General features: G+C 50.2%; 1 protein-coding gene across 1 annotated transcript; it reads left to right on the top strand.

Moving 5' to 3' along the window:
- The first annotated feature begins 6450 nt into the window (after window positions 1-6450).
- Window positions 6451-18200, top strand: CDT1 (chromatin licensing and DNA replication factor 1). Its single transcript, XM_061594080.1, has 10 exons — window positions 6451-7009; window positions 7761-7910; window positions 8363-8607; window positions 9333-9527; window positions 11285-11433; window positions 13239-13324; window positions 13631-13819; window positions 14540-14680; window positions 15424-15625; window positions 17418-18200. The coding sequence occupies exons 1-10, from the start codon at window positions 6710-6712 to the stop codon at window positions 17579-17581; spliced, it is 1821 nt and encodes a 606-aa protein (XP_061450064.1). The 5' UTR covers window positions 6451-6709; the 3' UTR covers window positions 17582-18200.
- The last annotated feature ends 1884 nt before the right edge of the window (window positions 18201-20084 follow it).

Here is a 20084-nt window from a genome sequence, read left to right as displayed (position 1 = left end):
GTAGAGCGCATTGCAGTAGTCTAATCGAGAGGTGACCAGGGCGTGTACCACTAGTGGGAGCTGATGAATAGGGAGGTAGGGTTGCAGCCTCCGTATGAGATGTAATTGGTACCAAGCTGCCTGGCTCACTGCCGAAATCTGAGCCTCCATGGACAGCTTGGAATCAAGAACCACCCCGAGGCTGCGGACCTGATCTTTCAGGGGTAAACTCACCCCATTAAACTGTAGGTCAACAGCACCCAACCTCCCCCTGTCACCCACAAGTAGCACCTCGGTCTTATCAGGATTGAGCTTCAGCCTGTTCCTTCCCATCCATCCACTCACGGATTCCAGGCACTTGGACAAGGTCTCCACAGCCATCTCTGGTGAAGATTTAAAGGAGAGATAGAGCTGCGTGTCATCTGCATATTGATAACATCGCAGCCCAAAACTCCTGATGATAGCTCCCAGCGGCTTTACATAGATGTTAAATAGCATGGGAGAGAGGATAGAACCCTGTGGCACTCCGCATGTGAGGGGCCAAGGGTCTGAAACCTCATCTCCCAATGCTACCTGTTGATGCCTGTCAGAGAGAAAGGAACGGAACCACTGCAAGACAGTGCCTCCTATTCCCAATCCTTCCAGGCGATCCAACAAGATACCGCGGTCGACGGTATCAAAAGCCGCCGAGAGATCCAGGAGGACAAGAAAGGTGGATTCTCCCCCGTCTAATGCCCTCCTCATATCATCCACCAGAGCGACCAAGGCTGTTTCAGTACTATGTCCAGTCCTGAAACCCGATTGGTATGGATCCAAATAATCCGTTTCATCCAAGTGTGCTGCCAACTGGCTAGCCACCACTCGCTCAATGATCTTGCCCCAAAATGGCAGATTCGAAATAGGGCGACAAGTTATTCAAGACTTGGGGATCCAAGGAGGACTTTTTTAGAATAGGTTTTATAATTGCCTCCTTGAGGGCTGGTGGCAGTACACCCTCTTTCAAGGATGCATTTACCACCGCCCTGATCCCTTCGCCCAATTTCTCCTTACAATTCATAAGGAACCATGATGGGCAAGGATCACTCAGACAGGTGGTAGGCTTTACCGTTGAAAGCACCTTGTCCACATCCTCAGAAGGGAGAGGCTGAAACCGATCCCACAGAACCGGACTGCAATTGGTCAACTCTGGATCTCCCACTGCATACACAGCGTATGGAATCGAGTTCTTCAGGTGCTCGACTTTATCAGCAAAGTGCTTTGCCAATTTGTCACAGGAAGCCTTAGAATGTTCCAAGGGTTCCTGAGCAACTGGACCGACCAGGCTTTGGACCACTTGGAACAGCTTCCTGGGACAGCACTCTGCGGATGCAATAGAGGCAGCAAAGAAATCCTTCTTTGTTGCCCTCACTGCCACCAGGTAGGCAGCTATTGCTGCTCTAACCTGTGTCCGAGCATCTTCAGAACGGGATTTCCGTCACCGGCGCTCTAGTCGTCTCACCTCCTGCCTCAGACTACGCAACCGGGGTGTATACCACGGAGCCGTCTGAGTCCTATTCAGGGGGAGAGGACGTTTCGGAGCCACCCGGTCTAATGCCCTGGTGATCCCCATGTTCCACTCCTTCACCAGGGTTTCGACCGGGCGACCTTCAGCAGGTTCCAAATCCCCTAGCGCAGTCAGGAATCCCTCTGGATCCATCAGGCGCCTAGGGCGGACCATTCTAATAGATCCTTTAACCCTGCGGAGGGTGTGTGGCATCGAGATGTCAAAATTCACCAGATAGTGATCTGACCATGACACGGGGGTAAAAGAAATAGCCCCCAACTTCAGAACACTTCCTACCGCTCCCAGGACAAATACAAGGTCGAGAGCATGACCGGCTACATGGGTGGGCTCAGTGTTATTAAGGTGCAGTTCCCAGGAAGCCATGGTTTCCAGGAAATCCCGAGGGGCTCCACTGAGGGTGGTCTCAGCATGCACGTTGAAATCCCCCAGTACTAAAAGCTCTGGGGTCAACGCTCGTACATCCGAGACCACCTCGAGCACCTCGGACAGGGAATCTGCCGTGCAGCGGGGCGGGCGGTACACGAGCAAGATCCCCAAACTGCCCTTTGGGTCCAACCTCCAGTACATGCAATCAACAACCTTGGTCCCTGGGAGCGGAGGCCTGGTGAAAATCAGAGACTCCCGATAGATGACTGCCACTCCCCCTCCCCACCTTCCTACCCTCGGTTGCTGCGCATAATGGAAACCTGGTGGACACATGGCCTCAAGGATGGGAGCTGAGGCCTCGTGCAGCCAGGTCTCCGTGATACACACCAGGTCTGCGCACTCATCCAGTATCATATCATGGATGACAGATGTTTTTTGTGTCACAGACCTGGCATTACACAGCAGCAATCGAAGGTCGGTAGGAATCCTGCTTCCCCCAGTTAACTTCTGGTTTTGGGCAGACCTGGAACACGGGATAGGTATTATGCATCTATCCCGTGTTCCTCTAAATTGACATGGTCTGCCCCTAGCATCAATCTGGCACCTGCCGCCCAAACTTGGTATAGCTTGGCCCCCCTCCTTCTCTGTTCCATCCCTCCTTGGTTTGCACATGCCCCTATCCCTAATTGCCTGCTGGACAGGCCTATCTTAAATAATATAACAAATAAACATAAACACCCACCCCTTACCCCCCGGGGGCTGCCGGTCACTTCTTGTACACCACGACAATATACAAACAACATACATACAACAAACATGTAATTAGAACAACGATACAACACGTAACATACGACATAAGACAGACAATACACAACTTACACCTTACATACAACATGCATTTGAGTGTAATCACTCCATACAATTCAACCTGCTAAACCAACATCGTCCAGCACTATATAAGTAGATGAAATCTTCCTTCTTCTCACCAAACGCCGTCAGCCAGACGACAACGATCGCAAGGGCAAAAGCCCCAGTTCGAAACATAGACCGCGGTGGCGGCCCCGGCCACACCCCACCACCACAAGTCAGGCACAGAGCAGGGACAGCCACAATGGGCACAGCCGCGGCAGCGGAGAGAGAAGCAGGCCGTCCAACGGCCAGCCGCACCCCCCGCAATCCAGCCGCAGCAACAACAAAAGCCCCCAACGTGTCTCGGCCAGACCAGCCGCAGCAGAAGAAGGAAAGCCCGCAGAGACGGCAACGCGGAACGCGCAGACGACAGCAGAAGGGTTGTCGTGAAGATAAAATGGGGAGCGGGAGGACCGTGTTTATATACCACCTTGGGAGGAAAGGTGGGACATAAATGTAATAAATAAAAAGCCATCTATTTTAAAGTCTGTTTTTATGGCATTTTAGAGTGTTTTTAGTGTTTTTCTTTGCTACCCTGGACTCCTACTGGGAAGAAGGGTGGGATATAAATTTAATAAATAAATAAAATAATAAATAAAATCTAAGGCTGCAGTCCTAAGCATACTAGAGAGTAAGTTCCATTTAACAGAGTGGGACTTATTTCTGAGTAAGCATTTTATGGATGTCTACTAAGCCCCGTTATTGAGGTTTACTCCCAGATAAGTGTGTATAGGATTGCCCTGCCCATGTACTTGGTTGTTTTACTTTATATAAAAAAACGTTGTGGTCCCAAAGTAGATAGCTTTTCACATTATATCAAATCTACAGTCTAAACCTATCTATCCATATATATTTATATACACACAGAGTTGTATCCAACTAAGTGTTACTCAGACCCACTGAAATTAATGGACCTGTTAGTCTGTCTATTAATTTCAATGGGTAGAAGTAACATTGTGTTCTGAGTAGAACTAACATTGGATACAATTAACAGTGTCAGCAAGTACTACTTTTCCTGATATGACCACAAGAATAAATGTAACAGAATGGCTCTATCAATCTTAAAATGGCAGAAATCCCAAAGATACATTTTGGTTATAGTACACTTTCCAAAGTGGTTATTTATTTTTATTTATTTTATAAAGTGGTCACACCATATCAGTGTGGTGTACGGGGGAAGAAAAGTATAAAATATAAACAAAAAATAATATAGTTGGACTAGCAGTATAATACTAGACTTGTTGGTCTATCTAGCTCAGTACTGTCGGCACTGACTGGCAGGGTTTCCTCTCCAGGGTTTCATGCAGAGTGCTCTCCCAGTCCAACCTGAGTTGCTGGGGATTGAACCTGAGACACTTTGCATGCAAAGCAGATTATCACCAAGCTGTAGCGCTTCCCTTAAATTAATCATTTCAGCCTGATTCATTTCATTGAGAATAATTAATCATTTCATTCAGGAATGGCTTGGGTGAATAAAAAGGTCTTAAGAGTCCATCTTGAGAGGAAGAGACCTCTCTTCTTAATGTGACTTTTCCCCACTTCCTGTCTGCTGAAAACAACCCCGTCTCAATGCCACTATAAAATTAACAATACAAAGACAGCCAAGGGAAAGAGATTCCAGCCACTGAAACTGTGGGCTCTCATGAAACCATCAATTCCTGAGGCCTAATGAGAGGCAGAGCCCCTTAATGCTGCGCCCCAGAGCCTGTTTTCAACATCAAGGCTTAATTCCAGAATGTATTGAAGTGGGCTCCTGCTGGGAGGAAGGGCGGGATATAAATCTATTATTATTATTATTATTATTATTTATTTATTTATTTATTTATTATTGAATTTATTAGTCGCCCATCTGGCTGGCTGTCCAGCCACTCTGGGCGACGTACAACATAGGCATACAATACGTAGGCATTAAAAATCTAAAAACAATGAAGATAAAATCTAACCCACCCCAAAAGCCTGCCTGAAGAGCCAGGTCTTCCAAGCAAAGAGAGAGCGAAAGATGGAAAAACGTCTCTCCTTCGTAGAGCGTTCGTTTCGTTTTGTTTAGCCAGCATGCAGTTATGTATTTCAGAGGTAGTTCTGTATGCTTTTTATTAGTTTTAACTTCAAAGTTCCCTAGAAGCTTTTTGCACAGGCAACTCATCAATTATAATTATATATAATACATATATAGCCAGATCTTAAACAAGTGTCTCCCAAAGACAGCACAAAGTCTCAGGTTCAATCTACATCTCTTCTGATAGTGCCTCAGGTGGCAAGCAACAGGAAAGACCCCTTCTCTGCCCAAGATCCTGAAGAGTTGCTGCCTGTATGCCCAGAATAATCTAACCTGGTGTAAGCCCCTTTCCCATTTTCAATAGAGTCTAGTTACAATATACATTATCCCACCTTTCCTCAGCGAAGCTCAAGGCACAACATCCCTGTGAGAGAGGTAGTGGGCTCTCCGACACTGGAGGCAATCAAGAGGCAGCTGGACAGCCATCCATCGGAAATGCTTTGATTTGGATTCCTGCATTGCGCAGGGGGTTGGACTTGATGGCCTTATAGGCCCCTTCCAACTCTACTATTCTATGATTCTATGTGAGGTAGGCTGGCCTGAGAGAAAGTGACTGGCCCATGCCCACTCAGAGAGCTTCTGGGACAAGCAGAGATTTAAAGCTGGGTCCCAGCCCAACACCCTAACTAACCACTACATCACAAAGACAGTCATCCTCTCTAATTGAAGTAAAGCAAATAACTACTTAAATATTGTATTTAGCCTTCCCCTACCTCAGAGCTGGGGAGACTATGGCCCTCTAGATGATGGTGGACTCCATCTCCCATCAGCCCCAGCCAACATGGCCAGTGGTGAGAGATCATGGGAGCCAGAATCCAGCAGCATCTGGAGGGCCACAGACTCCACACCTCTGCTGTACTAACAGGGATGTAGTCGTCCAGGGTCTCAGGGTGGGGTGGGGTCTTAGACCCTTTACTTTTTAGGGAGTAGGGTCCCAGCAGGGTCCCTATGTCTTTGTCTTCAGCATCCTATGAGACAATCAGCATGAAAAGGAGTGTGTTAGCCACTGAGGAGAGTCTTCTAACATGCTTCCTTGTCCTTTCCTGCTGTTTGGAGCATATCAAAGTGAAAGGAGCTGAGTCAGCCATTGAGAAGACTCTTCCCAGCAGCTAACACTCTCCCCTTTCATGCTTATTGGCTCCTAGGGATATCTGTTGTTGCGGGAGAAGGCATTAACAATAAACATCTAATTCTCAACCCTGCAGCAAAAAAAGGGGGGGCTGGCTGTGACTATCAAGAAGGGACCCCACACTTCTGAATTTACCACTATACCACTGCCTACCAAGTGGCCTCCAGAGGTTTTGGACTCCCAGCTCCCAGCAGCCCCAGCTGAGGCGGCTAACCAGTGACCCGCCAACGTTCTTGGACTCCAACTCCCATCAGCCCAAGCCGACACTGCCAACGCTGAGGGATCATGGGAATTGTAGTCCGCCAGCATCTGCAGGGCCATAGGCTCCTTCCCCCTGCCTTACTAAGTGGCCCTCAAAGGGTTTGGGCTCTCAACTCCCAGCAATGGTTAGGGTAGTGGGAGTTGACGCCCACCAGCACTTGAAGGGCCCCGGGTTCCCCACCCCTGCTTTACAGGCAAGAAAGAAAGGAAGGCCGCCGTGCTCGCATTGGAAGTCTCCGGCCCAGACAGACAGTTGCTGGGCCCGCCTCCCGCGAGCCACGCCTGGAGGGCGGGAAAGGGACGCGGCGCCTTTAAGAGGCGCCTGCAAGCGCGGGAAAACGGCAGCGCGTCGGGGGGGGCGGAGTTCGGGGCCGCCCCGCGAAAGTCGGATGGAACGTTGAGCGGCGAGCGTTCCGTCGGGGTCCCCGCCACGTGGAGGGGCGCCATGGCGCAGCGCCAGCTCACCGACTTCTTTGCGCGGAGCAAGAAGGGCCCCGCGGCGGGCGGGAAGCGCCGGAAGGTCCAAACCCCGGGAGCGCCGGAGCCCCGCGACGCCAGCAGCCCCCGCGAGGAGGAGGAGATCCTCCTGGCACCACCGCGCACCCCACTCGGTCCCGGCTGCCCGCAAGCGCCCCTGTCCGTCGGCAGCAGGAAAAGGCGCAGGCCGGAGCCCGTCTCCGGCCAGGAGAGTCGCCGCCCGGAGGCCAGGAAGAAACTGGTGATGCCCGCGGGGGAAGGGGAGGAGGTGAGTCGCCCCCGAGGGTGGGCCGCCGCCGCCGCCAGCTCTTCCTTTGGGTTTCTGGAATCCGGATTAGCGACTAATATATTAGATGTAGGGAAGTCAGGTTTGTGACCGGGCCGCCCCTCTGGGGGACCGAGCAGCAACCGCTGGTGGGAGAAGAGCCCGACTGGGTCAGGCTCTGGCCGGCAGATGACAGTGGCCTTCCATTGTTGGTTGACCTGGGTGTCTTGGGGGGCAGAGTTAGACGCTTCTTGAACGTAGAATCCCCTTTTCGTTGTAGTGCAAAGGCCTTGCAACTCAGGGTGGCAAAAACTCAAGAAAAAAAGGATTAAGTGGTCCAAAAGGATGTCTCTGAACTGGACCCGTTGAAGTCAATGGACATGGCTAATTAGGTAGTCCTGCCCATTAACTTAAATGGGTCTACTCTGAGTAGGGCTGGGGTTGTGTGCCACCCAGTAGGCCTACCATGAATAGGACATAGTTGGGTACAGCCCATAACATTTAACTTTCCCATACTGCGGGTCCCTCGGGGGGGGGGGGGAGAGAACTCAGGCCCCACAGGGTCGTCGTAATTTTCTTGCGGGATCACACAGGGGGTTTGTTCAGTCCCGCACTATGCTTCATCCTTGGGCCAGTTAGATGCCTCTGGGAACCCTACAAGCAGGGTTTGAAGGCAAGTGCCCTCTTGTGTTCTTGCCCTGCCCACCCCAGCAAGAAGGGCTGCAGGTTCTTAACGGACATCCTTCTATTTCAGGGCCTTGGCCTGCATTCCCCTACAGCCATCAAATTGCTGAGCCCTTCCAGCATGGATAAGAAGGCCAAAGAATTCGTGAATGTGACTCTTTCGCCGGGTCTGAAGCCGGAGACGGCAGTGCAGCCTAGTAGGGCAGTTCCAGAGAAGAAGGTGAGCCTTAGAGGGGAAGGTGGGGAGCTCCTGCATCCTGTATGCCACTGTCTCTAAATATCTGACAAAGTGTTCTGTTGCCTTCGGAAGCTTCCACGGCTCAGTAAACCTGACAAGTCTTTTAGCTGCCATAGCATTTTTGTTGTAAGCTTAGAAAGTGTGCAACAATGCACTAGTCCTATTAGGGAGCTGAATTATAGGTGTAAAAACTGATTTCGCAAGCATTAAAATACAAGCATCCGTACTCAAAATGCACAGTTGCGATGTGCATTAAAACAGCCCCATTGTAGAGCAATCCTTCCTACCTTTGCCGGGGTTTGTGGCCTGCCTTACGATCTGGGATATTTCTCTTAGTTGTGATGGCGCAAAATGTGTAGCCTCACACCGGGGATCTGGAGGCATGTGATTAAGGCAGAGATCTCCCTAGCTGAGATCTGTCACCTTCCAAGCAGGAGATGTCCACAGAGAAGCTTTCAGAGCTGAGAGGCCGCCTTGCAAAGATCCATGTGCTGGCGCAGAAAGTCAAGTTGCCAGCTGGCTCCTTGGAGGCCGAGGGCAACGTAAAGTGGAGGCTGAAACGGGCTCGCCTGCTGGAATCCAAGATCGGCGAGAGGAAGGCGGCTGAGGAGGAGAAAGGGAGAAACCTCTCTCGACTCCAGCTGGACAAAAAATATTCTGAGGCGACATCGGAGATCAGGTGAGAAAGTGGGTTTCTGAGTTGCCGTCCTTGGAAAACTTAACCCTGGTGATGAAACCAGGGGCTTGGGGAGAGGAATGGGTAGATTTTCAAGATTAGGGGTGGCCCTCCAGTTGGATTCCAGCTCTTTTTGCCCTTGATCATCGTCCACGCTGGCAAAGGCTGATGGGAGTTGGAGTCCAGCAGTATTTAGAGAGCCACAGGCGAGCCACCTCCTTTGTAGGTTAATGCACAGGCCAATCCTGAGCACAGTTAACTGTTTACTAAGTCCTGTGATTTGAGGCTGCAAGATGCCCGGACATCCTGCAGAACTTTATAAATTGTCCCAGTAAATATTAAGGGTTGTATTCAGCTAAGTTGTGCTCAGAAATTAGTGTACCAAAGTTGGTCATGCCCACTAATTTGAATGGGCCTATTCTGAGTTGAACGAGCATTGGATACAACTCAATTACTGGAGTGGTTCATCGATAATTCAATTTATTTAAATATACTTTTGATTGACAATAGAGATGTGCGCCCCCGTTAATTGTGCAGTAGATCTGAAAATGGTTTTGCTACTCATAATGGAAGGATTTATTAAAACTCACAGGTGGCAACTACCTGTGTGAGAGTGAAGAGAATGCCACTTCAGGGATGACATCCTGTTGCAAAGTAAGCCATGTGTTGTAAGAAAGGCCCGCTTGTGACTCAAGTGCCTGATCTTTTTATTTTTCTGATTTTGCCAGTGAGAAGACTCCAGCCTACCAGCGCTTCCATGCCCTTGCTCAGGACGTTGCCCCTGGGCTCGAGTTGCCTTTGAAGTACAAGGTGCTGGCTGAGATGTTCCGCAGCATGGACACCATCGTGGGGATACTTTTCAACCGCTCGGAGACGGTGACCTTCACCAAGGTCAAGCGAGGTGTCCAGGACATGATGCGCAGGTGAGCCTGCCTTTCTCTCTGTGTGTGGATGGTGGCAGGGAAGGCAGGAGGAGTCATCTGTGAGCAGGGACACCTGAGAGGCAGAGAGAGTTGCTCGCCATCTGGCAAGCTAGTCATTGCACCCAGTAGGCAGGCAGTTGGCTTTATAAGTTGTTGGTAATAACAAAGGGAAGGTTAAAGCGATCATTATTATGAAGTGGTAGATTGGGATTATTCCCTGTGGGCTGCTGGTTTTTTAAATGTTAATTACTCGGCATATAATAAAATTGATATGTTAGCTTGAGCAGAAAACAATAGCGTTTCGTGCAACAACTGTTTAACCTATGGAATACATTGCACAGGGTGCTGTGAATGACTTGCTTGTGGCTTTTAAAGAAGGTTAGGCCAAGAGTGGGGAATCTCAGGCTGGGGCTTGAATGTGCCCCTCCAGACTCCTCTATCTGGCCCTCAGAACTCTTCCCAAGCCACACCCCCTCTCGAGACCTGTTCTGCTCCCACTTCTGAGTGCTTTTGTCTGGCTTTAAGAATTCATTAAACTGCGATTAATGCTGTTTGCTTGCCTGATTGGAGAGATGTGTTGGAGGGGCTGTAGAAGTCTCTAGTATTTGGTGTGGTTAGAATGTTGCCTCGCCTACTTTCACCTCTGGCCCCACCCAACCACTGACATGTGGCCCCCAGGATATTGTCCATGAGTGAATGTGGCCCTGAGGCTGCAAACAGTTCCCAACCACTCCATCAGGTAAAGCCATGGAGGAAAGGTGTTACCAGTGATAACTGGAACCTCAACAAACAAGGGTCAGTATACTTCTCTCCCTCCTGCCCCCCGATCCTGGGAAAGAGTTGTTTTCCTGCTTGAACATTTGTAGGACTTCTGGCTAGCTGGTGGCAGAGAGACAAGAGTCCTGGGCTAGTTGGGCCTCTTGACAACCTTTTTCCTTGGTATAGCACAGTGGGGAGGAGAGCCTGGCTGGGAGTCCAGAGCCTGTGAGTTCCAATCCCCGCCCGTGCCTCCTGGGTGTCAAGGGCCAGCTAAAGATCACCCCCACAGGGAGTGGCTCAGGGGCTATGTGCCCTGCCCCCTGTGCAGCTGTGGGCAAGCGGCAGAGTCCCAAGGAGCCCAGTTGCCCCCCAGCTGGCAGTTGCGGACAGGGAAGGGGCTGGCTTGTGCAGCTGTGGCAAGCTGAGCAGGCCCTAGCCAGCTGGGGAGGAGTAGCCTCAGAGGGAGGCAATGGTAAGCCCCCTCTGAATACCACTCACCATGAAAACCCTATTCATAGGGTAGCCATAAGTCGGGATCGACTTGAAGACAGTCCATGTCCATTTTCAGTCGTTGAAAGTTGCATGAGTTCGACCGTTGATCCATCTAAGTCAATACTGTCTACTCTGACTGGCAGTGGCTCTTCAGGATTTCAGGCATGGTTTCTCCCAGCTGTACCTGGAGATACCGGGGGTTGAACCAGGGGCCTTCAGCGTGCAAAGCAGATGCTCTGCTGCCGAGCCACGGCCCTTCCCCTTAAATCTTGTTAGCTGGACACAGACCTGTTAATCTGCCAGTTTGCATTTCCATCTCTCAGACCCAAGAACTTCAAGACTCCCCTGACGCTCATTCTGAGGATGCCGCTTTATGGCGAGGCTCGCTCTGGGTTTCACTGTTCCCTCCCAGCAGGGCTGACTGTGATTTATATATCTGGTCGTTTACAAACCGCTAATCCTACGAATGGTCTTGGCTGCTAATATTTTCCCCTGCCCTCCTGCAGGCAGTTTGAAGAGCGGAACGTGGGTCAGATCAAAGCTGTGTACCCGTCCTCGTACGTTTTGCGCCAGGAGAAGAACATTCCCACCTTTGGCAACCCCGGCCAGAAGCGATGCAACTACCAGCTTACCATCGAACCAGTGCTGGGGGCAGGTACATGCTGGGCAATGTTCCAGCTGCATTGGAACAGAAGCCCCCAATAAACCAGGGCATGGGCAGGCGTGTTCCGTTGTGAAACCACTATATATATATATATATATATGATTACATTGCTGACTCGCCCTTCCTCTGAGAAGGAGCCCAGGCATTGATATACTAAGAATGTAAAAAGATCCTGCTGGATCAGGCCAGTGATGCATCTAGTCCAGCATCCTCACAGTGGCCAGCCAGGTGCCTCCGGGAAGATTACTGCTTAGCGTTTTGAAGATATGTATGTAAAAATTAACTATACAGAGAATAAAACAATAAAAAGCCATCAGAAACCGGGACACTATCTTACAATGCCTGCTGGAATAAGGAAAATCTTTGTAATGCGCCTGAGGTTCAGCAAGGAGGGTGTCTGCCTAATCTCAGTGGGGAGGGAGTCCCACAGAGTTTGGGCCTCGCAGTGCTGAAGGCATGGCTTATAATTGTTACGAGCCATGCACCTGAGCATGGAGGACCAATAACAGACTCCCCCAAAGAGATCAGGCTGAGATATAAAGGATCAGGCAGCCCTTAAGATGTCCTGGACCCAAGTGGTTAAGGGCCTTGTAAATTCATACAAGGACTGTGAATCTGCCCCTGTAACATGGGCAGGCAGGACTAGCAGGGTGCTCAGTGCTGAGATCAACACCTAGGCTATTCTGGAGTCCCTCTGTGTGTTTTGCTACCCATCACCAGGAGATAAAATACACCTTGTAAGCTACGAAAGACTGAGCAGTCGTGGAGTGCACCATTTTGGCTGGATTGCCAAGAAGCCACTCCACTGTGTGGCATGCTACGGCCACAGTGCTGCCCTGTTGACTCAACTTTTTTGATTGCATATACTTTGGCTTAATTACAACAAGGTAAGCTCAGGTGCGGGAACCAGATGTGGCTCTCCAGACCTTTGGAACTTTGTTTAGTCTGCAACCTGAGCAGTTTTGCCTGGCTGGAATTTATTTATAAAAATATAGTATACCGCTATTTTGTTAAAAGTATCGAAGCGGTTTACAGCATGTTAACAACCACCACAGAATCATTAAAAATACAATAAAAACAAAGGTCAGCTGTTGTGAAAAAAGCATCTTCTTAACTGCCTGCATAAGCCTGGCGCAACAGAAAGGTTTTCAGTAGGTGCTTACAAGTGAAAACAGAAGGCGCCTGCTGAATCTCTGTGGGTAGAGCCTTCCAGAGAACTGGGCCGATGACAGTGAAGGCTCCATTTCGTGTCAATGTTAAATGAGCCTCACCAGCTTGGGGGACGACCAAAGCCGCTCCTGCAGAAGATCTCGGTGATCAAGCTGGGATATAAGGGTTCAGGCAATCCCTAAGATACTCTGGACCTAAATTGTTTCTTTGTAAATTGATATAAGGGCCTTGAACCCAGCTCAGTAGCAGATGGGCAGCCAGTGCAGATATTTTAAAAGTGGTGTCACATGTTGGCTCCCATGTGCTCCCATCAGCAATCTGGCTGCTTCATTTTGCACTAGCTGGAGCTTCTGCACCAGGGCCAAGGACAGCCCCACATAGAGTGCATTGCGGTAATCCAGCCTTGAGGTTACAAACACATAGACTACATGGAATGAGTCCTTGAGCTCTGATAATGCTGCTTGCTTGCTTGGATGAAGGATTGAGAGGCACATGTGTAAAAAAGCAAACAAAACCCTACCCTGCTGAACATTTTACAGTAAACAGTGTGTGTGTGGACGACGACACAGCAATCCCAGAGGAAACAGGCGCAAAATGTGAACCATAATTCTTCATCTTTGTTCTAGGTGAGAAGTTGTCAGCCTCGCACCTGATGGAACGCCGGAAAGTATTTGGCAGAAACCTGGTTAACATTGTCAAAGGGCATCACAAGGTGAGACTCTGTCCTTCCTCTTGCCTGACCAGTGGAAACAAGGAAAAGACCTCCTGGGGAGAGGTTGCTCTGCAGCAGGCGTGGGGAATATCTGTGGCCCTCCAGGAGTTGCCCACTGTCCATCTTCCCTGGCTATTGGCCATGCTGGCTGGGGCTGATGGGAGATGTCGTTTAGCAACCAAAGTTGCCCCACACCTGCTCTGCAAGGCAGCTCTTGTAGTCGCAGCAATTGCAGGTCAGGGCTGTATATTCGGGCATAACTGGGGAGGCATTGCTGCTGTGCTAACTCCCTGCGTCTGCCTGCAGGGTTTCCTGGCTTCTCTCAACCCCCCAGTGGTGGTACCGGAGGACAAGCTGATGCGGTGGCACCCTCGGTTCAATGTTGACGACGTGCCGGACATCGTGCCTGCTGAGCTGCCCCAGCCCCCCCAGGTGGACAAAATCACCACTGCTCAGGAGGTCCTGGCAAAAGCCCGCAGCGTGCTGACGCCAAAGGTAGAGCCACCAAAAGCATAAGGTTGCCATAAATGGAGGGCAGGGCAGAGAAAACATGAATGGTGGGATCCAGCAGGGCTTTTTCAACTCTGTGCCTCTTTTATTTTCTTCAAGCACCAATGATGACAAGTGGGCCTTCTCCCTCAAAGTATGAACAGCCATAGTGGGTCTGTCTCAGGTGACTTAGAGCTCTTTCACTCCTGTCCTGCAGACAGAAGCTGGCCAGTTTCCTCTTCAGAGCTGATTTCATATTGGCCTTAGTGCCAGCCCCTAGCAGTAGCTTTATCTCCCTGCTGTGCCCCCCCCCGACAATTTCTTTTAAGGGAACCAAAACATTTGGGTTTGCGTACTGAAGTGGGAAATCCTGTTGTCTCATGGCTAGAAAACTCTGGATATCAGGTGGTGGAGACTGGCCCTCTCGGCTGCCCTGAACATGTGCTGCGCCCTCCTGGAGGACAGCAGAGGCCATAGTGCTGTACCTCAGAGACTGCACAGCACTAGTGTAGCTGCTGCCATGGCTTCCTTTTCCTTTACATCTTGCCCTTTTTTAAAACAAAAATCCAGATTTGAATGGATCATAGGTTGGCAGGGGGGATAAAAATGTGTTTCTGAAGCCTTCCAGCAGCTTAAGAATCCTTTGCTTGCCATCTGAGAAACTGCAACTGATGGCTGTTCCACCTTTTCTTTCTCTCTCTGTCTTTGTGCCCTGCTCGCCAACAGATGGAGAAGGCCTTGGCCAACCTGGCTTTGAGGACAGCCGAAACCAGCCCCTCTGTGCCGGAGTCCCCTCGGCCAGCCCCGCCTGTTCCAGCTAACACACCCGCCAGCTTGAAAGGCGTGTCGCAGTCCTTGTTGGAGAGGGTGAGCGGCTTGCCTTCTCATCCCAAGGCAGACTTCAAGCTCGTGGGATGGGCCTGCTTTGTGGTTGGTTTTTAAACTATAGAACGACAGTCCAACGTCCAGGGTCAGAATGGGGGCCGGTGAGTGGATGGGTGAGGCAGGCCTCTAAGCATATGCTAAGGGCAGTGACTCAGTAGTCGGACACCTTTGTTGTTGTTGTTATATAATATTCACTTCATTGAAATTATATCCTCCCCCCCCCCCCAGGGCTTTGCATGCAGCAGGTTCCTGGCATCTCCAGGGAGGTCTGGGAGAAACCCTTGCCTGAAAGCCTGGAGAGCCAATAGGCAAATCCTGAGCTAGTTGGATCAGGGCTTGCTGGTCTTCCACACACATCAATCCCCTCCTCCTCTCTCCTTCCCACCCCCTAAGCTCTCTTCGCTTGGGCAGCCCAATTTAGGGTCAAACAAAAGGCGATGCCATTCATGCAATTGTGTATGTGGGGGGAAAGTCTACTTCAGTCACTGGGGCCCCAAATCATCATGCCAGGACAGGAAGAGAACCCTTTTTTGTGTGTAAACTCCTGTGGTTTGGAAGTCCTGCTTCCACCAGTAGATCCCCCTGCGCTTACAAGCAGAGAGGCGGCATCCTCAGTTCCCTTGCGGGAGGAACCTCCTCCACTCCTAGGTGGCTTGAGCTACAGCAGGGGCTGCAAGGGGGCCTCTCTCGCCTTCTAACCCGGCCTCCTCCGTCTCCCTCGCCAGGTCAGAGCCAAGGAAGCGGAAAAGCTGCGGGTGCTGATGACCCGCAACCCGCAACAGGAGCAGCGCCTGGACATTCTGGGGCGTCTGCCGGAGATGGCGCGGGTTCTGCGCAATGTCTTTGTGGCGGAGAAGAAGCAGGCGCTCCCCATGGAAGTGGCGTGCCAGCGGATGATGGCCAGCTACCGGTCCCTCATGACGCTCGGTAAGGGAAGGAATAGTAGAGTTGGAAGGGGCTGGAAGGCCATCGAGTCCAACCCCGTTGCTGTACCACTCTGACAGTTAGGAAGTTTTTGCTGATGTTCAGTCGAAATCCGGCTTCCTGCAACTTGAGCCCGTTATTCAGTGTCCTGCACTCTGGGATGATCGAGAAGAGATCCCGGCCCTGCTCTCTGTGCTAACTTTTCAAGTACTTGAAGAGTGCTATCATATCTTCTCAGTCTTGTCAAGGCTAAACATGCCATGTTCTTTCAGTCTTTCCTCAGGGGGCTTTGCTTCCAGTCCCCTGATGATCCTTGTTGCCCTCCTGAACCTGTTCCAATTTGTCTGCATTGAATCATAGTATCCGAGAACAGTAGAGTTGGAAGGGGCCTATAAGGCCATTGAGTCCAGCCCCTTGCTCAAAGCATCACCGACAAGTGGCTGTCCAGCTGCCTCTTGGAAGGCCTCCAGTGTTGGAGTGCCCACCACCTCCCTAGGCCACTGGTTCCACTGCTGTACTGCTCTAGTAAGGAAGTTTCTCCTGAAGTTCATCAGGAAGCAGGCGCGCTGGGTGACTTGTGAAGGCTGGTGTGTTGTCTTATAGGAGAATTTGGGGGGGGGAAGCTGTGGCCCTCCTGCTGTTGCTGAGCTATAGCTCCCGTCATCCCTAACCATAATGGCCTGGGGCCCAATCGCATTTTAGGCAGCCCCCAATGCATCCTAAATCTGCCCTGTTCTACCATCCCATCAAAGTTCCTTCCTAGTTCCTCACTTTTTTCCTGCTTTTTTTAAAAACAATGTGTTTCCTCTTTCTACGGAGTTGTAGAACAATTGCAAGGGGTATTTTTATTTTTTAAAATGTGATTGAAATTCTTTTTAAAATCCTGGTGGTATAACTTCTTTGGGGAACTCCCCCCCCCCAGTTGCCTAAGTACAGATGGTGTGCATGGGACACAGTTCAGGAAGGAGCTGCTTTAACTTGCTGTCCAGAACAGTGGCTGGATTGGTCTGCTGTGTGTGTACGCTGACACAGAAGTCTTCTCTATGCTCGAGGGCGTTTGTGTCTGGATAGGCCTGCGTTAGGATTGGGATTTCTAACCTGCAGAGAGCACTGTGCTGAAGTCTCTGGCTTCACTCATGGCCAGCCCCCAACAGGTTACCCCCCCTGCTCCTGGGAATGTGGTCCTCTTACCCCCCCCCCCAAGTTGCACTCCCTTTTTTTGTCTGGAACTGTCAGGGATTGAACCTGCAACTTTCTTTGTGCAAGGCACATGCTCTGCCACTCAGCTCTGCCTCCTCTTCAGTAAAGGCACGTACTCTTTTGGATAGTCCTTCCTACCTTTTCCCTCTCTGGCAGATCCCCTTTCTGAATTGCAAGCCGTTCACCCTCAGCCTCTTCCTCCTTGAGGAAAAAGCCAGCGACTGCATCCCTGCCCTGTCTTCACCGGCAATTTAACTGCCATGGAATTGTTTATAGTGGCATTCCAGAGAAGGGCTGTAAGCTCCGTGGCAGAGCATCTCTGTTGTATGCAGAAGATTCCAGGTTCAATCCCTGCATGGCCAAGCAGAGCTGGGAAAGATTCCCAGCCTGAAGCCCTGGAGAGCTGCCGCCAGCCAGTGTTGGCAATGTTGAGCTTGGTGGACCTGATAGCAGATTCCTCTGTTTGATGTGGGCTCTTGGTTATCTTAACAGCAGCTGCTAAGTTGGGGGTGGGAGAAATGAGTTGGGTGGCACAACAGGGGGAGAGAGTGTGTCCCGTTAGTTGTTTATGTGAGGCTGCTCTTAATCTCGACAGGAGAGACAGAAAAGCACCTTCGTCTCCTCTCTGAGCTGCTGCCGGACTGGGTGAGTGTCCTCCCAATTCGGCAAGAAACGTACATCAAGCTGGACAAAAGCACAGACCTCAACATTGTTGCGGAGAGACTGGCCACAAGAGCAAAAGAAGAGGAGACACTCTGAGCTGCACAGTTGGACGGCTTGCTCCCAGGTGTGGCGCGAGCACTTGTGCGACTGCTGACACCATCCTTTGGTCAAAGACTCTTTGGGACAAACTTTAGCTGGGGACATTTGTGTATATTTTTCTCTCCATATAGCCAGTGCAGTACTGTGAATAAATGTGTAGCTTTTAAACAATTAATAGGAAACTGAAGCTGTCCTTTCTTAAAAAGTTTTTCAAAACTCCGTCCTGGTGCTTGTGTAGGCGTTTTTTTTGCTTCTGTAAGGCCATAAGAGGGCAGCACACTCAAATGCCAGGAAATTGAATTTGAGTTGGCATAACAGCAAAGTACTACCAAGCTTTTACCCTACTGCATTTGAAATGTTCTTCCTTGGCACAGCTCCCCCCTCCCTTGGATTGGAAAACAGGCATGGAGAATGACTGCTAGACCTCAGAAGCGCTACTCTTTTTGATGCAAAAGTTTCCCTTCCCCAATCGGGGAGGAACGGGTAGCCCTGCTCGTTCCAGGAAGTGACTTCCTGTTTCCTCTCGGTTCTTTAAAAGCTTGGTAAATAGAAGGAATAAAAAGTACCTTGTGACTTGTATTATAAACTTGAGCATTAAACATCTTACTAACTAGGAGTTTGGAATGAGTAATTCTTAACTGGCAAGCCAGTTATTTTCCCTTCTGTCTCTTAGCTTCAGTAAAAGGGGATGGACTCCACAGCAGTGTGCAGAGTAACAGCTTACTATGGGTTCTCTTGAGACCAAGGCTTGACGTCTCACACATGGAACCAGGGAAACTCTGGCTAGTAAAGATACAGAAGATACTTCCTCGTATCTATATGTGGCCTCATCTCTTTCCCTCCCTTTAGCAGGTGCCAAGACACTAGTGTGTATCCTGCCACTCTGCCTGCAATGCACTGAATTGACTAGTTGATGCTGTTGCGCTTGTGTACCCCATGAATTGGGAACTAAACAAGGCCTTGAGTTGAGGTCCTAACCCGAATCCGCCTCTTGCACTACAGCGCTAGTTCTACAGCAGTGCTGGAGATCTCGTCTACGCTGTCTTCAAAACTGTCAGCGGTCTTGTTCTGAAGCGAGACGCCTCTTCTGTACCCACAAAAAGCTGCACCAAGGCCTTGAGACTAGGGGTGGGAAATCTCAGCCCCTCCACATGTGGTTGGGCTCCAGCTCCCATCGGCTTCAGCCAGCGTGGCCAAGGGGAAGATGGGAGTTGTAGTCCAGTAACATCTGGAGGGGCAGACAGTCACCAGCCCTGCCCGTGACCACCTCTGCTTCCAAAACTTTCTTCATTCTGGCACAAGTTCAGAGGTAGCTAAACTTTGGCCCTGCAGCTGTTAGCTGGACTCCAACTCTTAACACTGGCTACGGGGCTGCTGCGAGTTGGAGTCGAGTAAGTTTGGTGGGGTCGCAGTTCCCTACCTTCCTGTAGCTACTCTATTTAAATTCTTAATGCTACTTTTCCAAGTCAGGGTGGCCTTCTAGGAAAATAAAGCAGAATGCAGCAAGCCATGAGAAAAGCCACACACGAGAAGGGGTGCAGGTGAGCTCATAATGTATTCTGATGGCAAAACTGGGAAGCCAGGTACAAAACAGGCAGCGTTATATTCAGCTAATAAAACTTTTCATTCTATTGGAGCATTTTTAAGATACAGGGCAGAGAGAAGCTCTAGCAGGCCGCCTACTCTATATTGCTCTAATAAAGTAATGCAGACAAAGGTTAATGATGATTTGGCAAGGAGAGTTATTTACAGGAGGAAGGGGTTAAAAATGAATTCAAGCCTTCTAGGGCTACAGACCACTGCTAGATGGCTTAAGTTGCCGGTGCTTTTAAGACTTGTCTGCTCTATTTCTCAATTGTACATGGAGGAGGAGACCCTTTTTCACAAGCTGCTTTGAGTCTGGGATAGTACATTGGTACCTGTTCATTCAAATGCCAAAAACAAAGATCAGTGCACCAAACAAGCTGTTGCTATCTTGTATGAACGTGCCTACCATGCATCGTGTCTGCATTGTTCCAAGAGAGGATGACCATAATACACTGTGGCAGTTACGCCTGAAATGGAGTTTAGCAACCAAGAATGATGGTATCCCTACTCAAGGGTGGTGGAATCTGCTCCAGGTTTTTGTCTGAACGTTCAAGGAGCTTCCTCTGACAGCTGGAAAGTTCAGGGTAAAACCTGGAACAGATTCTTCCGGCACGGAGCCACTAGCCGCCACTGCTCCAGGGGCAACCAATGCAGCATCCCTGGCCACCAGTCCTGCTGGCTAGCTGAGGCTGATGGGAACTGCAAGTCCACAACACCCAAAGGGCACCAGGCTGGTTATTCCTGTTCTACTCCACTAGCACAAAGGGACCCATACCCTTGCCTTCTAAAAAGAGCAAGCTGCTTCTGTTTTGAGAAGACAAGTTTGGTAAGTAAAAACTATACAGCAAGCGCCCAGGCCTGAGTTTTGGTGGGGGATTCCTGGCCACCCGCTTTGGTTTAAGCCCAAAGACCA

This window comes from Rhineura floridana, chromosome 13 (assembly GCF_030035675.1).
Source record: "Rhineura floridana isolate rRhiFlo1 chromosome 13, rRhiFlo1.hap2, whole genome shotgun sequence".
Taxonomy (NCBI): Eukaryota; Metazoa; Chordata; class Lepidosauria; order Squamata; family Rhineuridae; genus Rhineura; species Rhineura floridana.
Note: the sequence above shows the minus strand (reverse complement) of the source record. Positions and strands in the feature narration are given on the sequence as shown.

Excerpts from the sequence above, each read along its gene's own strand:
- CDT1 (XM_061594080.1), top strand. The coding sequence starts at position 6,710 with ATGGCGCAGCGCCAGCTCACCGACTTCTTTGCGCGGAGCAAGAAGGGC. Across the intron at positions 7,911-8,362 it reads GGGCAGTTCCAGAGAAGAAG|GAGATGTCCACAGAGAAGCT; the intron begins GTGAGCCTTAGA and ends CCTTCCAAGCAG. Across the intron at positions 14,681-15,423 it reads CGCAGTCCTTGTTGGAGAGG|GTCAGAGCCAAGGAAGCGGA; the intron begins GTGAGCGGCTTG and ends CTCCCTCGCCAG.